At 37.0% G+C, this 21894-nt stretch overlaps 1 protein-coding gene across 2 annotated transcripts; it reads right to left on the bottom strand.

Annotated features, from left to right (window-relative positions):
• Window positions 1–159: 159 nt before the first annotated feature.
• LOC135676861 (alpha,alpha-trehalose-phosphate synthase [UDP-forming] 1-like) lies at window positions 160–21603 on the bottom strand. Of its 2 annotated transcripts, none has more exons than XM_065188517.1 (18): window positions 21486–21603; window positions 20264–20704; window positions 19809–19906; window positions 19233–19621; window positions 17096–17210; window positions 16802–16903; window positions 14083–14233; window positions 12675–12763; window positions 9592–9640; window positions 9057–9157; window positions 7954–8141; window positions 5344–5461; window positions 3753–3932; window positions 3560–3682; window positions 3392–3479; window positions 3156–3286; window positions 2585–2683; window positions 160–692 (listed from the first exon to the last, which is right to left on the bottom strand). In XM_065188517.1, exons 2-18 carry the CDS (start codon window positions 20682–20684, stop codon window positions 270–272), a joined length of 2865 nt encoding a protein of 954 aa, XP_065044589.1. In that variant the 5' UTR covers window positions 20685–20704; window positions 21486–21603; the 3' UTR covers window positions 160–269. The 2 variants fall into 2 exon arrangements, with proteins under 2 accessions (XP_065044589.1, XP_065044588.1); XM_065188516.1 differs by having other exon boundaries at window positions 21483–21594.
• Between the last annotated feature and the right edge of the window lie 291 nt (window positions 21604–21894).

Here is a 21894-nt window from a genome sequence, read left to right as displayed (position 1 = left end):
AACAGGGCCTCACTATGATGGATGATATCATGTACAGGTGCGCTCTTATGATGTTCAATTAGCATCTAACAAACGTCAGATATAAAAGAAATCCGTATAGACACGTGAGAGAGAGAGAGAGAGAGAGAGAGAGAGAGAGAGAGAACAACAGGGCCTCACTATCCTAACTCTCCTGGATTGATGACTATGATGGATGATATCATGTACAGGTACGCTCTTATGATGTTCAATTAGCATCTAACAAACGTCAGATATAAAAGAAACCTTGGTTAAAATAATGCAGCAAGAGAACCTTGACAAGCTGCCTCAGCCATCTCTCTGAGGAAGACCACTACATCATCAGATGTATTTAGCAGATACCTTGCATTTGAACGCTTCCGCCCGACAGCACAAGAGAAGTAGTTGTCACCCTTGAGATCAAGCACCGATGACCCTTCACGCCATGACATGGTCTCTTGCGGAGATCGCCATCCGGTCAGGATGTTATGATTTGCTGGCATCCTCCTTTCAGATCCAACTGGAGCCCTTTGAGGCCTAACATGTGACATCCTTGAGTTGTTCCTAATGCTTGATGATCTTCCAGTAGACCTCTTGTCAGGAGATGCTTTACTGGTCTCAGATATTTTCATTCTGGTGGAACTTGCAGGCTCGGCTGGAAGCTCTGGCTCAAAGAAAGTATAGATATCCTCGTCCTGCAAGAGAGAACTATCTTCCTATTAAATAACAATTTCTAAAATTGTGCTGTCCACGTGCAAAAATTGAGAGGAGTAAATTAGAAAACTATGCACAAGTGTCAAGTCATATTCAGGGATGGATCTATAGGTTTAAAAGCCTCCAAACATAACAGCCAAAAACGTATAAATTTCACATTCCGAAGACGTTTGCCACTAACCTACTACTAGTGTGACATCATACCCTGAAGTTTCAGAAGCATCACCATGCAATATGATTGAGTCTATAATTTAAAGTCTCACCACTAGTGGAGAATCATCATTAGTTAGTGATCCCAAATGCAGCACTGGCAACTTGATGTCCTGTTATTGTCTAGATAACAGAAAATGAACATTACCTCTATGGTATCTAAAATTTGTATCAGGTGGCAAGAAGAGTACTTTAGAAATACTGTGTTCTTTTTTTCTTTCTCAAGATGTTCACCATGCAAAGACAAAACTAGTAACAACAACTATATGCAACACCAAACTTAGTTACCGGTCCAAACATGTCGACTTCAGCAGCCAGAAAAGATGCAAGACATAATTAAATATCAAGTACAATAAAGTTTAAATTTAGAATGTTGGTTCCCCATAGCTTTAGTTTATCTGTAATGATCCCTGAATATGACTTGACACTTGTGCATAGTTTTCTAATTTACTCCTCTCATAGTTTTCTAATTTTCTCCAACATAGTACAAACAACGGGAGAAAAATGCCTTTCTCTATTTCTAGGGGAGTCGAATGTACTTAGATAGGATTCTAAGCGATAGCAAGAAAAACAGGGTGAATAGGGTAAGCCTATCATCAGAAAAGAAATACATTTACATTTTTTCAATAACTATACAATCTTATATTATATTGAAAATATCTTGTAAAGATTAGACTAACCGTACTATCAAAAAGATAAGATTAACCTATTTACTACATTACACTTCTTTTATAGAGATCTCATGTTCAGTGCTGAGATACAGTATTATACAACATAACTGATATGTTTCTATGTACATGCTAACATCACATCAGACATTGGATGTCAGATCCAACACTCATAATAGAAACAACCCCTATAGAACATGGATTTTGTTACACTCTAACTAACCACAGGCCACGTTCCACCCTAGGATTGTCAATGAATTGGAAGCAAACCAATCTGATCCCTTCAGAAAATGATATAGATTTTTATGATGTAGTGACTCAAATGGAAAGATAATCCAGTATCAGATGATTAACTTGATTAGATGGAGACCAAACCTAGACAGAAAAGGATCCAATTTTCTTATAAGCACAGAAAACCATTGTATCACTCTATCATACACCAATAGTTAGGAAGTCAATAACTAAATACTACAAGGTAACCTGTTATTAATCTTGGACAGGAGCCACTTAGCTTCTAAACACATGAAGTACATGGAGGAAAGATCTTTTCACAACCTTGTTCCCACCTGAATATATAATTAATTCAGAGACTACAAAAGCAGGAGAAATGGAAAGTTAAGCTTGACAAACGCCAAAAAATGGAGGCCCTGCAGAGAGTTGATTGGTTTTGCAAGGAGAATGGATTTGCTAACCCAAGAAATTAAGATAAAAGGCCGAAAAGGGTGCCTATTCTTATCACTTATAAACCACATTTGCCTTCACAAAACCCAATGATTACTAATGCTAACTGACACATTGATCACAACAAAGCAATTTGGTGCAAAACGTTCCATATAACTTCTATTCTTTCTTTCTTAATGTATCAAAAACCTTTTTGTTCTACTATTCTAAGTATAATCAGGCAGATATGGAACAATAAGAAAAAGTCACAACAATAAAAGCAAATCTTCGTCCAAACATCATTCTGCAATCTCAACTATTTAAGAATGAGTTACCTTCCCCAGAAAATGGCCAACACATAAAACATAATCAATTGGTGTAACCATGCTTTTGCTATGAACTATTTCTCCCAATATACGATCAATTGCAGCACCCTGCACAAGTACATAAAAGAATCAAATAAAAAATTATGACCTTTACAGGTTTAGAGCTTTTTTGATCCTCTAGCTAATACCTACATATTGATGTTACACAACCATACTCATGTGCCAAGTTTAACATTGTTTTGCAGCAATAACTTCTACAACAATCCTAAATGATGCAAAGTGCATTAGAAAATGCTGCATCTTCTGTAGTTTATCATTGATACAAGTGAATATACAACCAGTTATGGTTTTCTGTAACCTATTTGACAGATGATCAGCCTCACATGAATGCATGCTATTTTACTTTGCAACCAACAGCAGGTAAAATATCAAACCCAGAAGTGCTGACTAATTTTCAGCACATGTATTCTTTCATGAAAAGAACCAGACATTCGTCTAAAACCAATATGTACCAACTAATCCAATACAAAAAATATTGTGAAATTTTTATGAAAGAAAACATAATTTTCTTCCATGTCACCTTTGTAACACCAACAGATCGAACCTCAACTGATCTGCTACCTTGGACCACGTCAACTGCAGTATTTGAAATTGGACCTGTCCACAAATGCTGCAACATATCTCGTGCCTGAAGCCTCCCAAACTCCACATCTGCCAAAAAAAATTGAGGAAAGAAAGAGAAATAACACAAACAAAACTGTGAGCAGGTAACTTTTTTTAGGCAAGTGACCAGTTGAACATGTTATGATACTCTACCTGCATACTTGTAGTTCCAAACAAGTGATGTCTCACGATGCTCAAAATGAGACCTAGGTGTTCTCTCAGTGAAATACTCAAACACATGCTGCAAAGTTTCAGTCAGTTACAAATCTAGTTCATCAAACAATGTGAGGAAAGAAATGGAAGCCTCAACAGTATAAATACCTTTACACTGTCAACCCAATCCATATTTAGATGCTCTGGCATTGTTGTCATCCAGTCTCCACCTGTGTGACGCAAAAACATTCCATTTTCTGCAGCAAGCCACATACTGTACTCTCCAAAGTTCTGTGAAAGAATAATGATGTTATCTAGATAGATAGATAATAAACATCAAACAACCATAATGAGGAAATACATCATCCAAGACACTTCTGTCACTTCCACTGAGAACAACTACTGTTGTCTGTGCATCATTGCAAAGAGTTGTCAAAGGCACTTTCAGCTCTGGATGCAACTTAAGCTCCATTTCTTTAATTTGATCACCTCCTCTTCTTCCAGAAGACTCAACAGATTCAGTCAATGTTGCATTGAAACCCTAAAATTAGACAACAAACATTACAAAAACTATTAGTCATGTTTGAGAAGTTAGACATCAAAAGAGTACGCATGTAAAATTTCTACCATGGAAACAAAAAAAAAGTTACTGATAATTGTGCTATAATAAACTTATAGAACTAGAGAGCAAGCAATTTTTAGCCAATAGCCATATGACAGGTTACTTCTATTTATTATTAAACTTTAAGCTAGATTAAGATTCGAATAAATGGCTCCCTTATGTTGCATTACAGACAGTTAAAAACAAAAACTGAACTGATCTATTACCATAATACTTGGCAGTACTAATTGTTGTAGACATTAGGTTAAATCGAAGACATTAGGTATAATCATTAGGCTAATCACATGAAATTATGAAAAAACAAACAGGCATAAGTAAATAGCTTAAATCAAAGACAACTTCCATCCGATCTCGAGATTCCCAGTTTCTTTAATCCAAATCACCCTCCACTAATTGCAATTTGAAATCAAAAGAGAGAGAAAGAGGGTGAGAAGTGAGAAAGAGTGGGTGAGAGTTAGAGGGGGAGAGGAGGCAGCCAAGAAGGGGGTTAAATAACAACCCCCTAAAAGTGGGCCAGTAGTCAATTTTGGTCAAATTTGACCATTGGCACTTGGCACTGGTCGAAATTCGACTGTCACCACAAGTACAGGAAGAGAGAAATAAGAGTGAGAAAGAGTGTGTGAGAGAGAGTGAATGAATGAGAATGGGAGAGGAGAAAGCCAAGAGGGGGTTAAATAACCCCCAAAAGTGGGACAATGGTCAAATTTGACTGTTGGAACTTGGTACTGGTAGAAACTGGACCAGTACCGGCCGGTAACAGTCAAATCTGCCTGTACCAACAGGAACAGTAGGAAACTAGGCATACCAGCTGGTACACCTTATACCACAGTGATTTAGCCCAAAATTGACTGGTACCCTACTGTTTTGGATGAAATTGCAGTCCTTACTTGGTACAGAGATGAATAAAATCATAGGTTATGAGATGTCAACAACAGGAATTGTAACAGAAAAATCGATAGGGTGCTCCAGTTGAATAGATCAGAAGAATAAAATTTATGTTTCTTGTATTAAAATTCACAATTTATATTAAAGATCAGATGATGTTGGCAATCGAACAACTTGGCAATTCACAATTTAACTGCTGGTATGAACAACTTGGCAATCGATTAGAGCAATGTACATCTAGGAAGCTCTGATTGCTTTTTAGAAATGTTCACACTATAAGAGCTTAGAAGTCAGCATCTACATAAGCAGAATATTTCAGAGACTACCAAGGGAATTACGATTTCTATCCATAAAATAAGTTGGAGACAAGAAAAGCCAGGGCAAGCAGCTTATCAGTTTATCATTTATTCCAAGAAAGCTCCAAATACAAGAAGAAGAAGAATACCAGTATAAGCAATCGATTCATGGATTGCAAGTACCGCTCAATGGCTATATTGGTAGGAAGTAGTGGTGGAACTTGTCTTGTTCTAAGCTGAGCTTCAACAACAGTATCATTAAGTTCACTATAGTAAGAAAAGAAAATGGTCAAAAATCAAAATAATCCAAAATAAGTACAAGATAAAAAGTTTAATTAGTTAACTCTAACTCAAAAAGCAAAAAGAACATGCCTTTATGTATAGGTTACAAAGGAGATGTAAATGTTCTGAACAAAGAGATTTACAATTTATAGAAACATGAAAGAAACTACAAAGAACTGATGATAACTTGATCAAACAAAAAGGCAAATATGTTCCTCAAATTAGCTCCCTAACGGACAATATATTGTTATTTTGAAAAAAAACAACATAGTAAATGATAGTTGTTTTGCTATAAGCATGCAGCATGACATGAAAAATGCTAAGATAACTCAAATATAAAGCAAGAACTATTTAGTCTAAAGAAAAAAATTACAGGTTATAAGCTTATAGTTAATGGTAGACTTCAGAAGAACTACTATGTTGTAATCAACTAAAAGGTTTCTGCAGTAATTAAAAATCGTATGCAGTAATTAAATGATTAAAGAAATTAGTCTTTGTAAAGTCAACCAAAATCACAAAAGAATCATGTTGGACAGGATATTGAATGCCAATACAGATGAGTTCATGGACCACCATTGCAACAGGTCATAAACAGGTACACAAAAGATGACCTTATATAAATTTATCATAACTAAAAGACACTCCATTAGACATTTAAAACAGGACTCAGCCAATTATTTACAACACAGTGAGCTAAAATTTACCATCATATTACATTGGTTTGCTTATAATTTTTATCTTTTGCCAGGGTTCGTCGTACCACGGTATAATGCCAAGTATGGGTGGTACATATAGGGCCGACAGGGAATCGATACATGGACCACCTTGTATTTACCAAACGACTCTGTATCGCCTATTACGGGCGTATATCACTCAATAATAGTCGAAATCTATCTGTTACCGACCTGTACCTATCGATAACAATCATATTTCGATTGTTACCGACGGATGGCTTGGATTTGGCCCTTTCTAGCGATTAAATCCATTTGAAAGGGTTTTTCGATCATATCCATAGACACATGCTTGAATAAGGTATATTCAATCATACTTACCTCAGGAGTCACCTTGGACACATGGTTCACGACAATCAAACTATGACCATTATCACATTGATGCACAATGGCATATGATGGATCAGTATACTATGTTGTAGGATCAATTTCAGGATTGGGTCGGACAAACACATCAAATTGATATGTTCATTGTCGAGTTTCGTCGTTCTTTTTAGTGGTGGAACAAGGTATATCCATAGATCGATTACTTGGTTCATTTGAATCTTGAAGTTTAAATTGTTTAACAAATAACCTAATGATTCAAATAATTTCTTTGTAGATAATTCAATATCAACAAAAGGATAGTCTGAAACGTATTATGAAGTTACTCTTTAAAGTTTGAAAAAAATATATGTTACTATTCTATCCTAATTTAGAATATTTTTGCTAAAATTATACTAAATTTATATATATTTTCAACTTAAAAATCCTAATCTTATTTTTTTATTTTAAAAGAATTTTTGGAGCTATTTTTTATCATGTTTTTTTGTGTCATTTATCGCCCGTACCAACTCATGGTACATTGGTACGGAGTGGTACGTATCATATCGTCGGTTGACCGATACACCGGTTCCGACTGGTAAGGTGAACCTTGACTTCTACATCTAGCGACAAGCCCCTTAAGTAGTTTCAAGTGAGAAAATTCTTCATGATGAAACATAGACACAATTATAAGATACTAACATGAAATAAGAAATTACATATCTAACAAAAATGTACTTCTAAGAATATATAAAGGATGCTAAGAACTTGTGACAAACAGCATGACACAATTATTTTAATTTCATTAATCAAAATTTAATGCTCACTATAAATCACAAAGACTAATCAAATAATATAGTATAAATATCAAAAATAAAAAGAATAAAATTCTAGATAACCAAAGTTCCCCTAAGTAGTATTTGTGAAGTATCAATCTTTCTAACAATTATTCAAAATGTCAAATATTTAGATAAATTTTGGATACTAAACCGAATATAAGCATCCAACATGGATTCATGAATTACCTTCAACGATGAATACAATCCTAAGATACGAGGTGTCAACAACAGAAATTGCAACAGAAAAGACGAACGATAGATTCTAGATGAGTAGAACCGAAAAATATAATCTATATTTTGCTATAAAATGCTAATATCTATTGCTATTAAATGCTAGTATCTATTAGATAATTCTGATAACTAGAACAACAAAACAGATGCTAAACACAATTATCGCTATCATGGATATACACAAAAATATTTTTCGGTTACTTCATTATGGAAAATATATGCATACATTAATGATTTGCATAAATCACAGAAATAGCTGTAAAAATTGTGGGTATGCCAGCCTAATAACAAGTTTGAGCTCTGTTGTTATATTGTGTGACATCCTTTATGTTAACACAAGATAGAGAAGTTTCAAAGTTAGGCCAACCCACACCTCACAAAGGTTTCTGCCCAGTCTTGGGCAGTGTGTGTAGTCACATGGGCGTAGTTATGCCTGTGCCTCTTCTCTCTCTCATCAGGAGACATGTCCAATGCATAACCTATAGAAGCAGCAACTTCTGTAATGTTCCAAGGGTTTACTAAAAGTGCACCAGCCCCTAGGGATTGTGCTGCTCCTGCAAACTAGATTAGGGGGACAAAAAAAGATGCATAAGTCAACTTCACATAAGATAAAGTAGATGGAAAGAGAATTGCTAAATTAGCAAGTGGAACACATTGAACCCAAGGAAAATAACTGATGATTCCGAGAGTTGCAAGATACAATAATGGGTAAGACAAATAATAGCACAATTTCCCTGTTTCTTTGTTTCCTACACTTGGAAACTCTAGAAGTGTTGAAATACAAAGGGCATCCAAAATTCAAAACTCCATTTCATTTACCTTTCCCATCACCTCCCTTCCATAAAATGGCACTTATGAATATGGTCAAGTACTTCTCCAACTGTTTTCCCAGATGGACCTAGCAACACAATTCACTCTGTGCAGAGAGTTTCTGACTTCAGTTTTTCACCATGCATAAATGGACCCAAGGAAACTGGAACTCGAACTTTTTTATTTTAACATTTGTTTCAACACTAATTAATATTGGAAAACAATATCAATTGTAGAAAATCCACAGATTATTGTTGAAATTCCCAATAACTATGTATAGGAAATATCTAATGGGATTTTTCACTCAGATTTTCTGGGATAGTGCTCATAGTGTTCTGTCAATACCAAGCTCTCTTATTTGCAATTCATAGCCTTGATAGATATTATGCATAAGCAGCCATTAAAAACTGGATGTAGATTAGTTCTGTAAAGCAACATCTGAAACAAAATCTTCAAAAAAAATGATAACACCATAAAAGATGCCATGGCAGCCTCATTAATGCATGAGGAACTTATTCCATAGAAGTATGCAACAAGCGACAAAAGGAACCTGCCATTAGAACAGTAAATGCAGTTGAATTTGCAACTAGGATGTAAGAATAGAAACTAAGATCACTGAATGCTAGAAAATCAAAAAAACTTTAGATAACAAGATTCAAGATTTACTTCACTTAAAATGAGAACTCCTTTTTTTGAGCCCTGGCATGCTACAAACTCATAGCTTACAAGATTCATCCCATCTCTCAATGATGTTACTAAAGCCACATCTGAAAAAAAATGGAAAATGTAAACTTGTTAAATGGAATTGAATGATGAACAAAAGCAATTGAAAGTGACATAAAGAGAACTAGAGTAAATATGTTATATTAAGTTAAAATAAGGCAGCAGTCAAGCCAAAACAATATGCACAAGCTATGAACTTCTATAAATGTGGAACTTCAATGCAAGAACTCAAAGAAAAGAATAAGATGAAATATTAACCAAAATACTACATCACAGGTAAAGGAAATGCCAGTCTAAGATTTTCAGGCCACTAAATTGTGCATAAGAATAATTAATATTTACATGTTACATACAGATAAAGATGTGTGTAGCCAAAAGGAATCATTGTCGTTTCCTTATTTATTCTCCATAAACTACCATGAAAAGAAATGCATTGCATAATCAACTGAAAGCAAATTCCAAGGGTGTAAACAATCACCTGTAACTGCGTATAGAGCACATAATGCATGGAAGTCAAGAGAACGATCCTGCAGGAAAGTAAAATCTCCATTAGGAGACACAAGTCATTTCAAGATACAAACAAGCTAATTAATAAGAATAAAGTAACAAAAATGTCAGAATTCAGGAGTTGTGCCGGAGCATTGCCGAGAGTTCGTCGGATGTTCGTCGGAAGTATGCCGAAAGCGTGCAAGATTAACTACGATAGCAATAAGACATAAAGCAGGTATTGTGCCGGAGTCAAGATTGAGATCACGTTGGGAGTTCGAGAGTTCGTCGAAAGTTTTGTCGGAACTAATCGAGAAGTCCACGAGCTTGCCAAGAAGATCGTCGTAAAGTCCAGGAGCTTGCCGGGAGTCCGCTGGAACATTGCCGAGAGTTCGTCGGATGTTTGCTGGAAGTACGACGAAAGCTCGCCGGAAGAGCAATTGACGCATCGGAACAAGAAGTGTAGTAAACATGTCTTAATTGTCATAGTTAGAGCGTAAATTAAGTTAGGATTGGGAGATAATCCAACTAACTTAATTAGGGGCCAATTGGGCTCTTAACAGGGCTGAATTGGGCCGAATTGAGCACCCAATTCAGCCCCTGAATTCTTGGCCGGCGGTGGCACTGCTTGGAAAGCAGTGTCCCAAGAAATCTGGGCAGTGGTACCGCCGACAGTTATTATTGCCAGCGGTGGTACCGCCCAGTGTCAGGTGTCAGGCGATGGTACTGCCCAGTAATGGCGGTGGTATCGCCAAGATCCCGAAAATTCGGGATTAGACACTTTTTGGCTCCATTTTTGAAGCCATTGGAGCCTATAAAAACCTCACCCTTTTCTGCATGAAAAGGCACAAAAACATTGAGATAATCTTGAGTTGTTGGGGTGTAAAAGTATTGTAAACAAGTGCTAGAGTTCTCCTCCCTTTCTAAGTTTATTCAAGAGAGGTGTGAGACTTGTAAGGGTTCTCTCCTAAACCCATGAAAAGGAGAAAGCATTGTAAAAGAAGTGGTTGGTCTTCACCTATTGAAGGAAGGCCTTTAGTGGACGCTGGTGACCTCGTCGGAGAAGGAATCCGAAAGTGGATGTAGGTCACATTGACCGAACCACTCTAAAACTCAGTTTGCATTTACTTTGAGCAATTTACTTTTATATCAAACTGCCTCTCCTCCTAACTATGCTTTTACTACGCCTACGTCTCATATACACTTTCAAGTAAACACCTTGTGAGATCATTTTTAATCGTACGAAGATTTAATAAAACCGACGCTTTTCATTTGTACAATTTACATTACTACAAATCTCTTTAATCTTCTCCTGCACTTTTACGAAAAGCTTTTAAGTTCAAATTCTCTCCAAAACGAATTGAATCAAAACCATTTTCGTCGGAATCAGTTTTGTCGTTGCTCTTCGCTCTGCCTCTCTCCGCTATCACTGCTCACCGCTACTCTCAGTCAGCAACCTCTACTATCAGTCAACAGTCTTGGTCTCTTCTCTTCTTACACTAATAGTATATTGTTAACAGTATACTATTAACAAGATTTTTTTATTTATCAGATTAATAATATATTATTTTGATTTTAATACTGTTAACTTTATTTATTGTTTTGAATTTTGAGACTTTGTTAACATGACATTATAACTTTATACTTGAGATTTTCTTAATTTAATATCATATTTTTATTTAAATAATTATATTTATTGATTATATTATATATTTTTTTATATTTTAATGCCTCACTTCACTCGGGCAAGTGCCTAACGCCTCGAGCGTTTTGGATCCTTGGCGCCTTTTGACACCCAGAGCTTTTTAAAATCACTGTAGTTAAGTAGTTACTGAGCTCTCAAGCTTGAACATTATGCGCAAATTCTCCATCAAAAGTATCAAGAACCAATTTATGAGCAGGATTTAAGTTGCAAATTCATAAGAAAATTCTCAACCATATTAAATTATCCCGAACAATGATGGAAACAAATAAATCTCCAAAAAAGTACATCAAATTTAAAACTCCAATTGGAACAATTTGGTGAACAATTTCTCAGTAACAAGAATCAGGAACCACATGATCTTGATACAAATGAGCTATGTAGAGATTAACAAAATTCTTGTCCTGTCTGGTTGTTTTAGTGAAAAGAGTGCATTTTTGTTAACATGCAACTACAACTACTAGCAGATGATCAACATCACTGTTCTAGGGACTTAAAGCATATAATGGCCAGAACCCTTTAGTGGACAAGAGTAGATATAGATCTTACCAAGTATGTTTCATCCAGGATAAGCTTATATAGTAAATCCATCATTAATATAAAAAATGTAAGCTGTTTAACCATCATAGAGTGATTCTAAATGTCAAATGAGGCAATCCATCTTAAGTATCTAAGTAACTAAAGACCTTTCAGGTCAATAATTATCAATATTTGTCTTTAAATATGTACATATTTATTGTTAAGAATGTTTTGTATTGCTAATGATAATTAACTCAATATCCCTTTAGTACAGAAGCTCTATCAAGTTTGTATCTTGCTTGGGTTGGTAAAAAAGGGCCACACAATATGGATCTAGGGTCACTAAAAGAGGGTCACATTACTTTTCCAGGAACTACTCAACGTATTACAGGGGATTTCAGACATACAAGAAAACACAGATGTCATTAAATTTCTCACCAACTAACATACATGCTTAAAGCACATATGCCAATGTGATATCATTCAAATTTCAAACAAATGATCTATGTAGTTCTTCAAAATTTTAACAAGTTGCATTGGAGCTGAGCTAACAACTTTTCTGTGAGAAAATAAGCAAGCTACCCTAATAAAAAAAATCAATGTCTGCAAGTCATGATTAAAAGCAATTCCTGGTATGTCTATTGTAAGATTTTATCAGGAAAATGACATTATAATTACTATAGACCTGAGCAACAGCAGTAACAACAGTAACAGATATTTTGTGTTAATATAGAACAGTTGCTACAAGTAGTAATGCCAACGAAGCATATCGGACTCTCTTCCAGTGTACAACTAAATGAATAGATAGAAGTGATGAGATATTAAAAACCATAAGAATAGTGGTCGAAACAAACCAGATGATGTATCGGAACAGCAGTAAGTGTTCCAAATCGACCATTTATACGACCCACAATTTCATGAACCTGGCTAGTAAGCTTTTGATCTGTTTCACAAAAAAGAGCAATTTAGAATACAACTACTTAGAACCAAAAATCAGTGAAGTAATGTTGTTTATTGCCATAAATTTCCTATACAAGTTGCTCTTGCATAGGAAATTTCAAGTTCCTCTCTTTCCTTCCTCCTTCCTCCTCGTCTTCCTACACCGCTATGCACTACCTTTGTCATGCACAGCCACACACCTCAGTTATGCACAGCCACACACCTCCGCATCGAGCTCATCGTAGACATCAACCCCACACAGATGCCTACTGGTATGCCTCTTCCTCCTTCCTCTTCCTCCTTCACCATCTCCTCTCCTTCCTTTCACCTTCCTCTTCCTACAGGTATGCCTACAGGTATACCGATACTGAGTGGTATGTACTGGTCTAACTATATCACCAAAATGGGTTCGATACTCGAAATGACAATCCTTGCTAAATACTTAAGTATAACGATTAGAATTTACCAAAAGATTAAAAATGACAGATAAAACATATGAATATAACATGTCTAATAAAAAAAGTAGCAATTAGAAACTAAGATATGATACAAAATCTAATATTTCAAAAGAATAAACATGAAGAGCTAGTGAACATAATATACTGTTTGTACTATACAAGAGCTAGCAAACATAATATAATGGCTTTCAATTTCAAATTGTGTGCATGGTTGATTCAAACTAAATAAGTATGTAAGAAAGAAGTATACGAGCCATTTGTTAAGTTTCTTAACTTAAAACATCTACCTGGTGCCTAATTTAAATTGTGATTCAATGAATGGTCGGTTTAGGACTAATGAATGTGTACATTAGCCTTTCCCATACATCCACATAAAAGGCATCTATTAACTCTCCTCTTACGTGACAAGTTATGGTAAAATGTAATAAAAAGTATAGAGAATGTTGTAGGATACACACACAAGCATCTCCCGACGAATGACAAAGTAGCATGGCAAGAGGTCATATGCCAATATCCATCCAACGACACAATCTTGTGTCATATAAGTCGGCAAGCTCATCCAAAAGTTGGCCGAGCCATACATCACCTCCATCCCAATCCACCATATACAGAAGCCCCTCCAGCACAAATACATTCCAAGTTGTGTTCATCGGCATCACAATCCTTAGTTGACATAGTTAATTCCCAAGGAAAACCAGGTAAAACTGATTTTCCATAAAATCTAACAGTAAGTTCTGGGGTTGCCATGGGAAATGGAGACCTTATAAGAAATGTAAATCATAGTATTGGTACCAAAGACAAATGGCTCGAGAGAACTGTGCTATTATGTAGAACCAAACAAATTAGTTAGAAGAAAAGACATTACATTCAGGGACATCAGTTCTTGTCGGCACAGCAATTTGCAGCAGAACTACTTTATCACGCCAAGATGGATTCTCTTCTAGGAACTTCTCAAATGCCAAAATTTTCTGTGGAATCCCCTTAATCATGTCAAGACGATCAACACCCAGCATTACCTACCAATAAATAGTTGATTTACTGATAATACAAAGTAACTGGAATATGACAAAATTTAGGGCTACGATCAAGAGATTAAACTAACAATTAAAGGGAAAACAAGTACTAAATCATCACTAATGACTCAACATTAGAAAAATACAAAGAACATGTGAGAACCTTTGAAGGCAAGGTTTCTGAAAGAATAGCAATGATCATCATAAAATATTCACAATCCTGATCAAGAAAACAGAAATGAACCTTAGACCAAGAATTCAAGCTTAGTTAATTATTCCACTGAATCTACGTAATAGGCCTCACAAATCAAAGTATCAAAGCATAATCTATTGAGACATAGATACATTGTATTTTGCTATAACCACATTAGACGTATGCAAGATAATTCTTAATATATGTGTTCAATACTTTTTAATAATAGTTCTATAAAATGTCATACTTAAGGACACCTAGATATACTTCATAGATACCTTCTGCCAGATACTCTTTAAAAAAAAAAAAAGGTAATCCTTTAAGATACCTAGGAATACTTCATTGCTACCTTCTGGCTGAACCATTAAATGTTTGTTCAGACAAACTGATTATAATTATACTAAGAATAAATTTACAACTGATGAAATTAAAAGGATGATCCTGATACATCCGTCAAATGTTTTTGCTATCTTTTCTACCTCATTACGGTATCACTTAACAAAATTTCTTTAATTATGGGTATGAGAATGCTAGTTAATTATTCGTTATTATATATCATGTTACATATCTTTATATTCCAACACTGCAAGTAAATTTTATATAATGAAATATTTCAATTTTCAAATCTTTATATCCAGGCATCCAAATTATGTCGTAACAATATAAAGTAACTATATCCACACTTCATAAAGTATAAGTTGAAATTATAAGAAAACAATTTTCAGATAATTGAGCCAGAAGCATAGGCTTACAATGTGAAAAAAATTTGCTCATTCAAGCCCCTGTTTTACTCCTCCAGAACCAAGGTCAACATCCCAACATCTGTAAATAATTTAAGTTTTACTGGAATGATTGTAAGGAAAACCTTGATAAGAACAGATACTTGATTATCACTTTTCTTTATTCAAGTTCCTTAGAGCTTAGGAATATATGCTTTGCACAAAATTTTCCTTCACCAAGGTGACAATTACTAACAAAACAAAACAGTCAAACCTAAGCTCTACCTTTGAATTTTACTGCTATTCATGGAAACGTAGCACTTGGGATCCTTTGAGCTGGAGGTTGATATTGCGCAACTCCAACATAGTAATGAATATGTAAACAACATCAAGAATAAAGGAACGAATTTTGAGGGATAAGGCTTTAATATAGAAAGCCAGAAACCTGAATGGTCATAGAATACTTAAATATATGCTACAAAATTTTGAGAGAGATGAGAATTCATGTTGCTCTTATCAAATGACCACAAGGCAGAAGTGAGTGGGCCTAATTTGTGATTGCTGAGAAACAATTAATTTGTCACATTAAACAAATTCCAATTGTGACAAATTTCAGAAAATGCCAAGTGCATTTGACGGAAAACGATGCAAAATCACCAGTGAAGTAGATCCATTACACCCAAAAAAAAGGTGCAAATTTTTACAAGGTTTTGATAACCAGAAGTTTGTAAGAGAAAACAGAGTTGAGAAGGCTCACAACAAAGTTACCCCAGTTATTGCACTCAATCCCTTAATACAACTAGATCTAGCACATGAGATGCATGTGAATTTATCCAAACATAGAGTGGTCCGGATGTCCAAATCTTATAATCTGATAGGCAGTTATCATAATTGTTATTGATTGTGCAAAACTTAGAATGTAGTTTTTACATGTTTGGCTCAATAAATAGGGTTTACCAATTGGATTAATCCCATGAAGTGTTGTCATATTGCATTGTTTCAAACTATAAAATGCTTCCGACTTCACACATGTTATTCACATCAACAAATTAATCTCAGATTGCTTTGTTCTCATGAATCATGACAGATGTTAGACTGCATTCTTAATCAAATCATTTTTTTACTATTGCACTCTAATTGCAATTGAACATTTTTCTTGTCAGTTCATTTTCGTGCTAGTTCAATATGAAGATGGTCATTTGCTCTAATTAGATTTATTGCACTAGGGAACTCTCTAATTTAATTAAAGCCACAGTATATCTGGAGTAGTTCTCACCAGGGTCCCCCTCATACTTTGACTCGGACACACATAATTGGACTGTACTAGTCCTAGAACTATCCAAATTTATCCAAAGGCAATATAACAAAACAAAAAAGGGTCATAAAGTAGGGCATGTTTTCACTTATAAAAAAACTTTTGCCAAAAATGTAAGATCATAACAAGAAAAAGTAACCTTGGCAATCTTAAAATGAGTGGTCCAGAAGAATTGGCAAGTTTGTGATTCAAACTAATTTTACAATGTCACTGGTTTGTCATGTCAAGCATCTAACTAACAACATTGGTGAGATTGCATTGGCTATTTGAAAATCCTGCTCGCTGGGACCTATAAAATTTAATAAATTATGTAGGTTGCGGAGATAAATGATCCTGTTACTTACCTTTCGACCTGCAAATCTGTGTGTCAGCTCGTTGATGTGCTCTTTGACAGCTGGAAGCTCAAGTGCTCGTTTAAACCGGTCGGAGTCTATTCCAATTGGAAACTGAGGTTTCAAAATAAAAATTAGAAGGAAAAAAAAACACCAACTCGAGCAATTATTTGTAACCAAAACTATCAATGCATTTGTTTTTTACTTGGTTGAAACCTAGCCAACAAACAAAGTAATGATGCGTCACACTTTCGAATACTGATGGAAGAGTCAAATGCCATCAGAAATTAAGCAATTCAACTATACCGCAGCCACCCTAGTCAGCCGTCCTTGATCTTCCACCCCTTCAGGTGTGCCCTCCAGCCCAAGAATGCGAGTGCAAGCACTAACAAAATGCCTAGCATAATCATATGTGTGGAACCTGCAGTAACAATTTACATGATGAAACCACTGGCTGGTGAAAAAAGCTCATGAGGCAGGCACTGAACAATAATGACCTTCAACCCTGGCCAAAACAAATGCAAGGGAAAGAATAAAATTCTAATTGAACTCCTGAAGAAAAGAAAATAAACAAAAGTGAAACTCATGGCTTATCTGGTAAGATGTCATGCAGTGTTAGTAATACAAATATACATATAAAATGAGCCAAAATCAAAGGCAGCGGTTGTATGCCTTTAATCATTAGTCTATTAATCTCCTGAAAAATTCCAATGCCACAGAGAACACATTCCATATCTGGAAACAAACAATCACCATCAACCATGCCATCGATGAATCAGAAGAGAACCACAGAACTCTGTACAGTACATGTAAAGCACAAGTACTTTAATAGCAAATTTGTCAAACGAAAATTTCTGCACGATGTTAGCATCATTATTAATTAAAATTTGTCACATCAAAACACAGACAGTAAGATTTATGCAAATTTTTGGTCTGAAGACGGGACAAAATTGTATGCATATGATGCAGAATGTCATATGCATCTCAATTCAAAACCAAAATAATCTGTCACAGAGGCAAGAGAATAAGTTAGGAAACAGCAAAGGTGACTTTCTCATTCATTCAAAAACAAAAATTTTGAAGTGATGTTTGGAAATTCATACATTCAATAAACTACATGTAGATCACTAGTTCTATGAGAGAAAAGCAAAAGTGATCCTTTCTTCTGCTCAGGCAATTAAGATTTAGTCATACACAAAAAACAAATTAGTTTCTTCTAACTATCAAACAAGAATTATAAAATTGCAGAAGTAATCCAAAGATTCTAGAATTCTTGCTGCAGTTAGCAAGAGCTGCACAAGTTAAATCTAATTGAAACAAACCAAGAAAAGATCAATCACTAAAGGGGCAAGGATGCCACCATTTGCAAGTTGCAACCATCAATCTTAATCTAAATGTTAGCCAAAAAAAACTGTCTAACATTGGCCATAACTATGTATATGCCATTTTCTGTAAAAACAAAAAAAAGACTACAATCTTCACAAATGCAAGTTAATACAATGATGACAAAAGAGAGAGATTATTAATCTCATGCTGCACTATAATGAATGATAGATAAATCCTTGATCCTTTTACGTGCAAGAGTTCAATAAGACATTATATATTAACTTTGGTTTTAAACTTTTCAACACAAAAGATTCATGTTATTTTTTGAAAAAAAATTGAAAGATACTTTAAGCTCTAAATCATCATCAACACTTTCAGCTAATCAATTATCACTTTATCCACACTCAGCTCATTAACTTTCCTCAAGTCATGTGTTATCCTTTTAAACTCTATCCTCTTCGCCTTCTCCTTTAAAACAGAGGGATCTATGCATGTGCATGTCAGTTGCATTGAAGTGCCAGATAATTCATCCATTAGGTTATGCATTGGCAATTTAAAAAAAAAATTATATGTAATTTGGCCCATATGAATCTATGGATAACTATTCTAATCATTATTCTCAAGAAGAGCAAATCCAATGAGCAAAAGATTTTATCATATATTCTCCTAAGGGAGAAAAACATCCTCCAACAAAATGTTAGATAACAATGGTAATCAAAAGTTACCTGCTATAAATAATTAGTCAAATAAGACAAAAAGTCTCCATAACAATAAAAATGAAGAAATGAAACCAACAAGATGAGAAGGAAGCTGCTTTAAATTCTGAAGCAGAATTTAGTTTTCCAAATACCACTCGTTTGTCAGAATGTTAACTGACAACAATCCTCACCATGAACTAGTGCTAGTTTTCCTTCATTCCGAATCATGTTACACCAAATCCATTGAATATAAACCTTAATGGGGCAAAATAAACCAGAAAAGACAATACACATAACTGCACTAACATCACAAGCATGAGACCAAGACTGCATTCCTAGCTTTCCAAAATTGGGAGTGCATGGAAATTCAATGTTATAACATTATACGAAGTGCGTCAAGATGGAAAATGCCTGCTTACCCGACCAGATCAGCTGCAAGAACTGATCTTAGTAACTCAGACCGAGACGGCAGGGTTCTGTGGATTTCTGAGGAAGGGAAAGGAGTGTGAAGAAACCAACCCACTTTCATCTTGCTATTGTATTCCTTAAGACACTTAGGAAGAAACATGAGATGATAATCATGGCACCAAACAACATCCCCTTCTTGGTAATGCTTGTTCACAACATCAGCAAACATCTGGTTTGCCCGCTTATAAGCATCAAACTGAGATTGGAAACTACGAGTGGTCGCTAGACGATCTTCTTGTGGAAGCCCAAGGTAATGAAAGAGAGGCCAAAGTATGTTGTTGCAGTAGCCATTGTAATACTGATGTACTATTTCTTCATCAAGAAAAACTGGAATGCATCTCTGCTTGAAATAAACAACTCGTTATAGTAATGATTTTGTAGACCTTTATCAGGAAAAATAACAGGCATCTATGCTCAAAAGAAAAGCATAGGCCACCTGAGTGAAATCCGATTATTTTGTATGGTTTCAAGGGCAGAATCATCAAAATCTAAAACAGGAGAGGCAGATACTCAAGTTTAGACAGGACCTTTTCAGCCAATGCCTTTGTGAGTGCTCTCTGCCCAACTTCATCTGGCACACTGACACCGGCCCATCCAATCCACTTAGCATCAACATCCTTTACACCTACGATGTTGAAGAAACAAGAAAAATAAGCTTTCCCTTCTCTGAAGAACATGCATTATGTCAAACGGAGCACCTGATAACCATGTCAATTGTGCTCTTCTTTGCATGCATGAACAAGACAAATATGTGAACAAAATGGAGTATCTCATATGCACGAGTTCCAAAAAAACATGCAAAAAAATTGTGTGGCTTTAACCTAAATTCATATACAAAAACAATATCTCGTTCTACAATCGTTATTTTCTTCAAAGAAAAGGGATTCCAAGGTGCAACGGCAACAGCAGAAAACTAACGATCGATATAGTGCACCTATCATACATCCCAGAGAGCATTTGGAAACTGAGAGAGCAGACTTACCGAGCAGAGCGCTGACAAGTCCACCGGCACTGATCTCCAACGACCAGGAATCCTCCCCTCGCCGGACCGCAGAGACGGGCAGCCTATTTGCCACAACCAGCAGCCGCTGCTTCATGGGTCTTCCCCCGCTCCTCCTACTTCCCTGTCCCGTTGTGATCACCGGCGCCAAGGACCCATCGACAATCTCTTCATCGGGCTCACCCCCGACCTCCCTTCCACAATCCTCCGGCAGATGCTCAGAGGACTCCGCCTCCCGGCCACCGTTGCCGCCAGCCTCGTCTTGCTGGAACGCTCTATTTATCTTCCTAAGCTCTCTGTCGCGCAGCAGCCGCTCGACCCGCGTGGGGTTCCGGCTGCCGCCGTACTTGGACCCCTGCATGCCCCGCTGCTCGTCCGGCGGCTGCCCGGATGCCGGCCTCATTCAAGCAGATGCCGGCCGCCCTGCATTCGGACAGGGATGAGCGCCGTTAGCCGCTGTCCAGCACACGCGACAGACACAAACAAATTCGTCATCGACAAAGGAAGCCCGGGGAGTTCTATCCGTCGACGGCAGGAAGCTCGGCGAAGGTGCCCTTCGGTGGCCACATTACTAACTCTCTGTGCGGATGTCGATGATCTATTGTCTTCTCTAGTGTCCGCTTCCTCCTCCTCTCGGTACGGACTAATCCTAGTCCAGGTTATGTGATCGTCGAGGAACGTGACAAAGAACGAGGGGAATCGGGATGGGGTCGGTTACGGGAGGGAGTGGTGCGGAAGCGGTGGTCCCGCTACGGGTCTCTTGAGGCCCACCCTCCCATCTCACCTGTTCCATTCGACGAACACGCGAGTTGCTCGAAATCAATCAATGGCGATTCAAGGAGATCAAGAACCACGAGACCAACCGCCGTAGATCCACAACTCAAACCCAAGAAGCAAGAAAGAACACGGAGAAAACCCTACGGCGATGAGAAGGATCGATCGCAAACACAGGTTAGGGTCGATTCAAGAAGTGGGTTCTTGACGGATTCGCACAAGGATCAGAGAGAAGCCAATCCCGCCTCGATCTGCACCAAAACAAGGGGCGAAACAAAAAATATTGGCCAAGTCAGGGTAGGGTGGATTCAAGAAGTGGGTTCTTGACGGATTCGCAAGCGAAGGCCGAGCGGTTCGACGCAAGATGGAGGAAAAAGAAAGCGAGGGAGAGGAGAGAAGAAACGAGGGTCGGAAGGATTTCTCGTACCACCTGATCTCCTATTTCCTCCTCCGAACCGCGAGGGATGCGACGGGGAAGCGAGGCGGGGTTGGGGGTGGGGGTGGGGGGAGAGGTGCTGCGGGATGCAATGTCTCTCCGGTAATCTGCCCCCCTTTTATACCTGTCAGTGAGTGGTGTAATGGCATGCAGGCGATGAAACCACTTCGCACGCCCGTCAAAAGTGTATCCATACATACGGTACAGCGCACAGCGACCATGGCCGCACCGACTTCTGTATGTACGTGCGTGTGTGAGGAACACATTTGAGATGGCGACCGGGAAGTCAACAGAAGCGAGGTGGTTACGATGATAATAACCATGAGTACACGTGGACGGTTAAGAGTGATCTGTAATCCGCCTTGGTGACTTGGGGGTGTCACGCACGAGAAGGAAGCCGCTG

The sequence above is a fragment of the Musa acuminata genome, chromosome BXJ1-6 (genome assembly GCF_036884655.1).
Source record: "Musa acuminata AAA Group cultivar baxijiao chromosome BXJ1-6, Cavendish_Baxijiao_AAA, whole genome shotgun sequence".
In the NCBI taxonomy this organism is placed as follows: Eukaryota; Viridiplantae; Streptophyta; class Magnoliopsida; order Zingiberales; family Musaceae; genus Musa; species Musa acuminata.
Note: the sequence above shows the minus strand (reverse complement) of the source record. Positions and strands in the feature narration are given on the sequence as shown.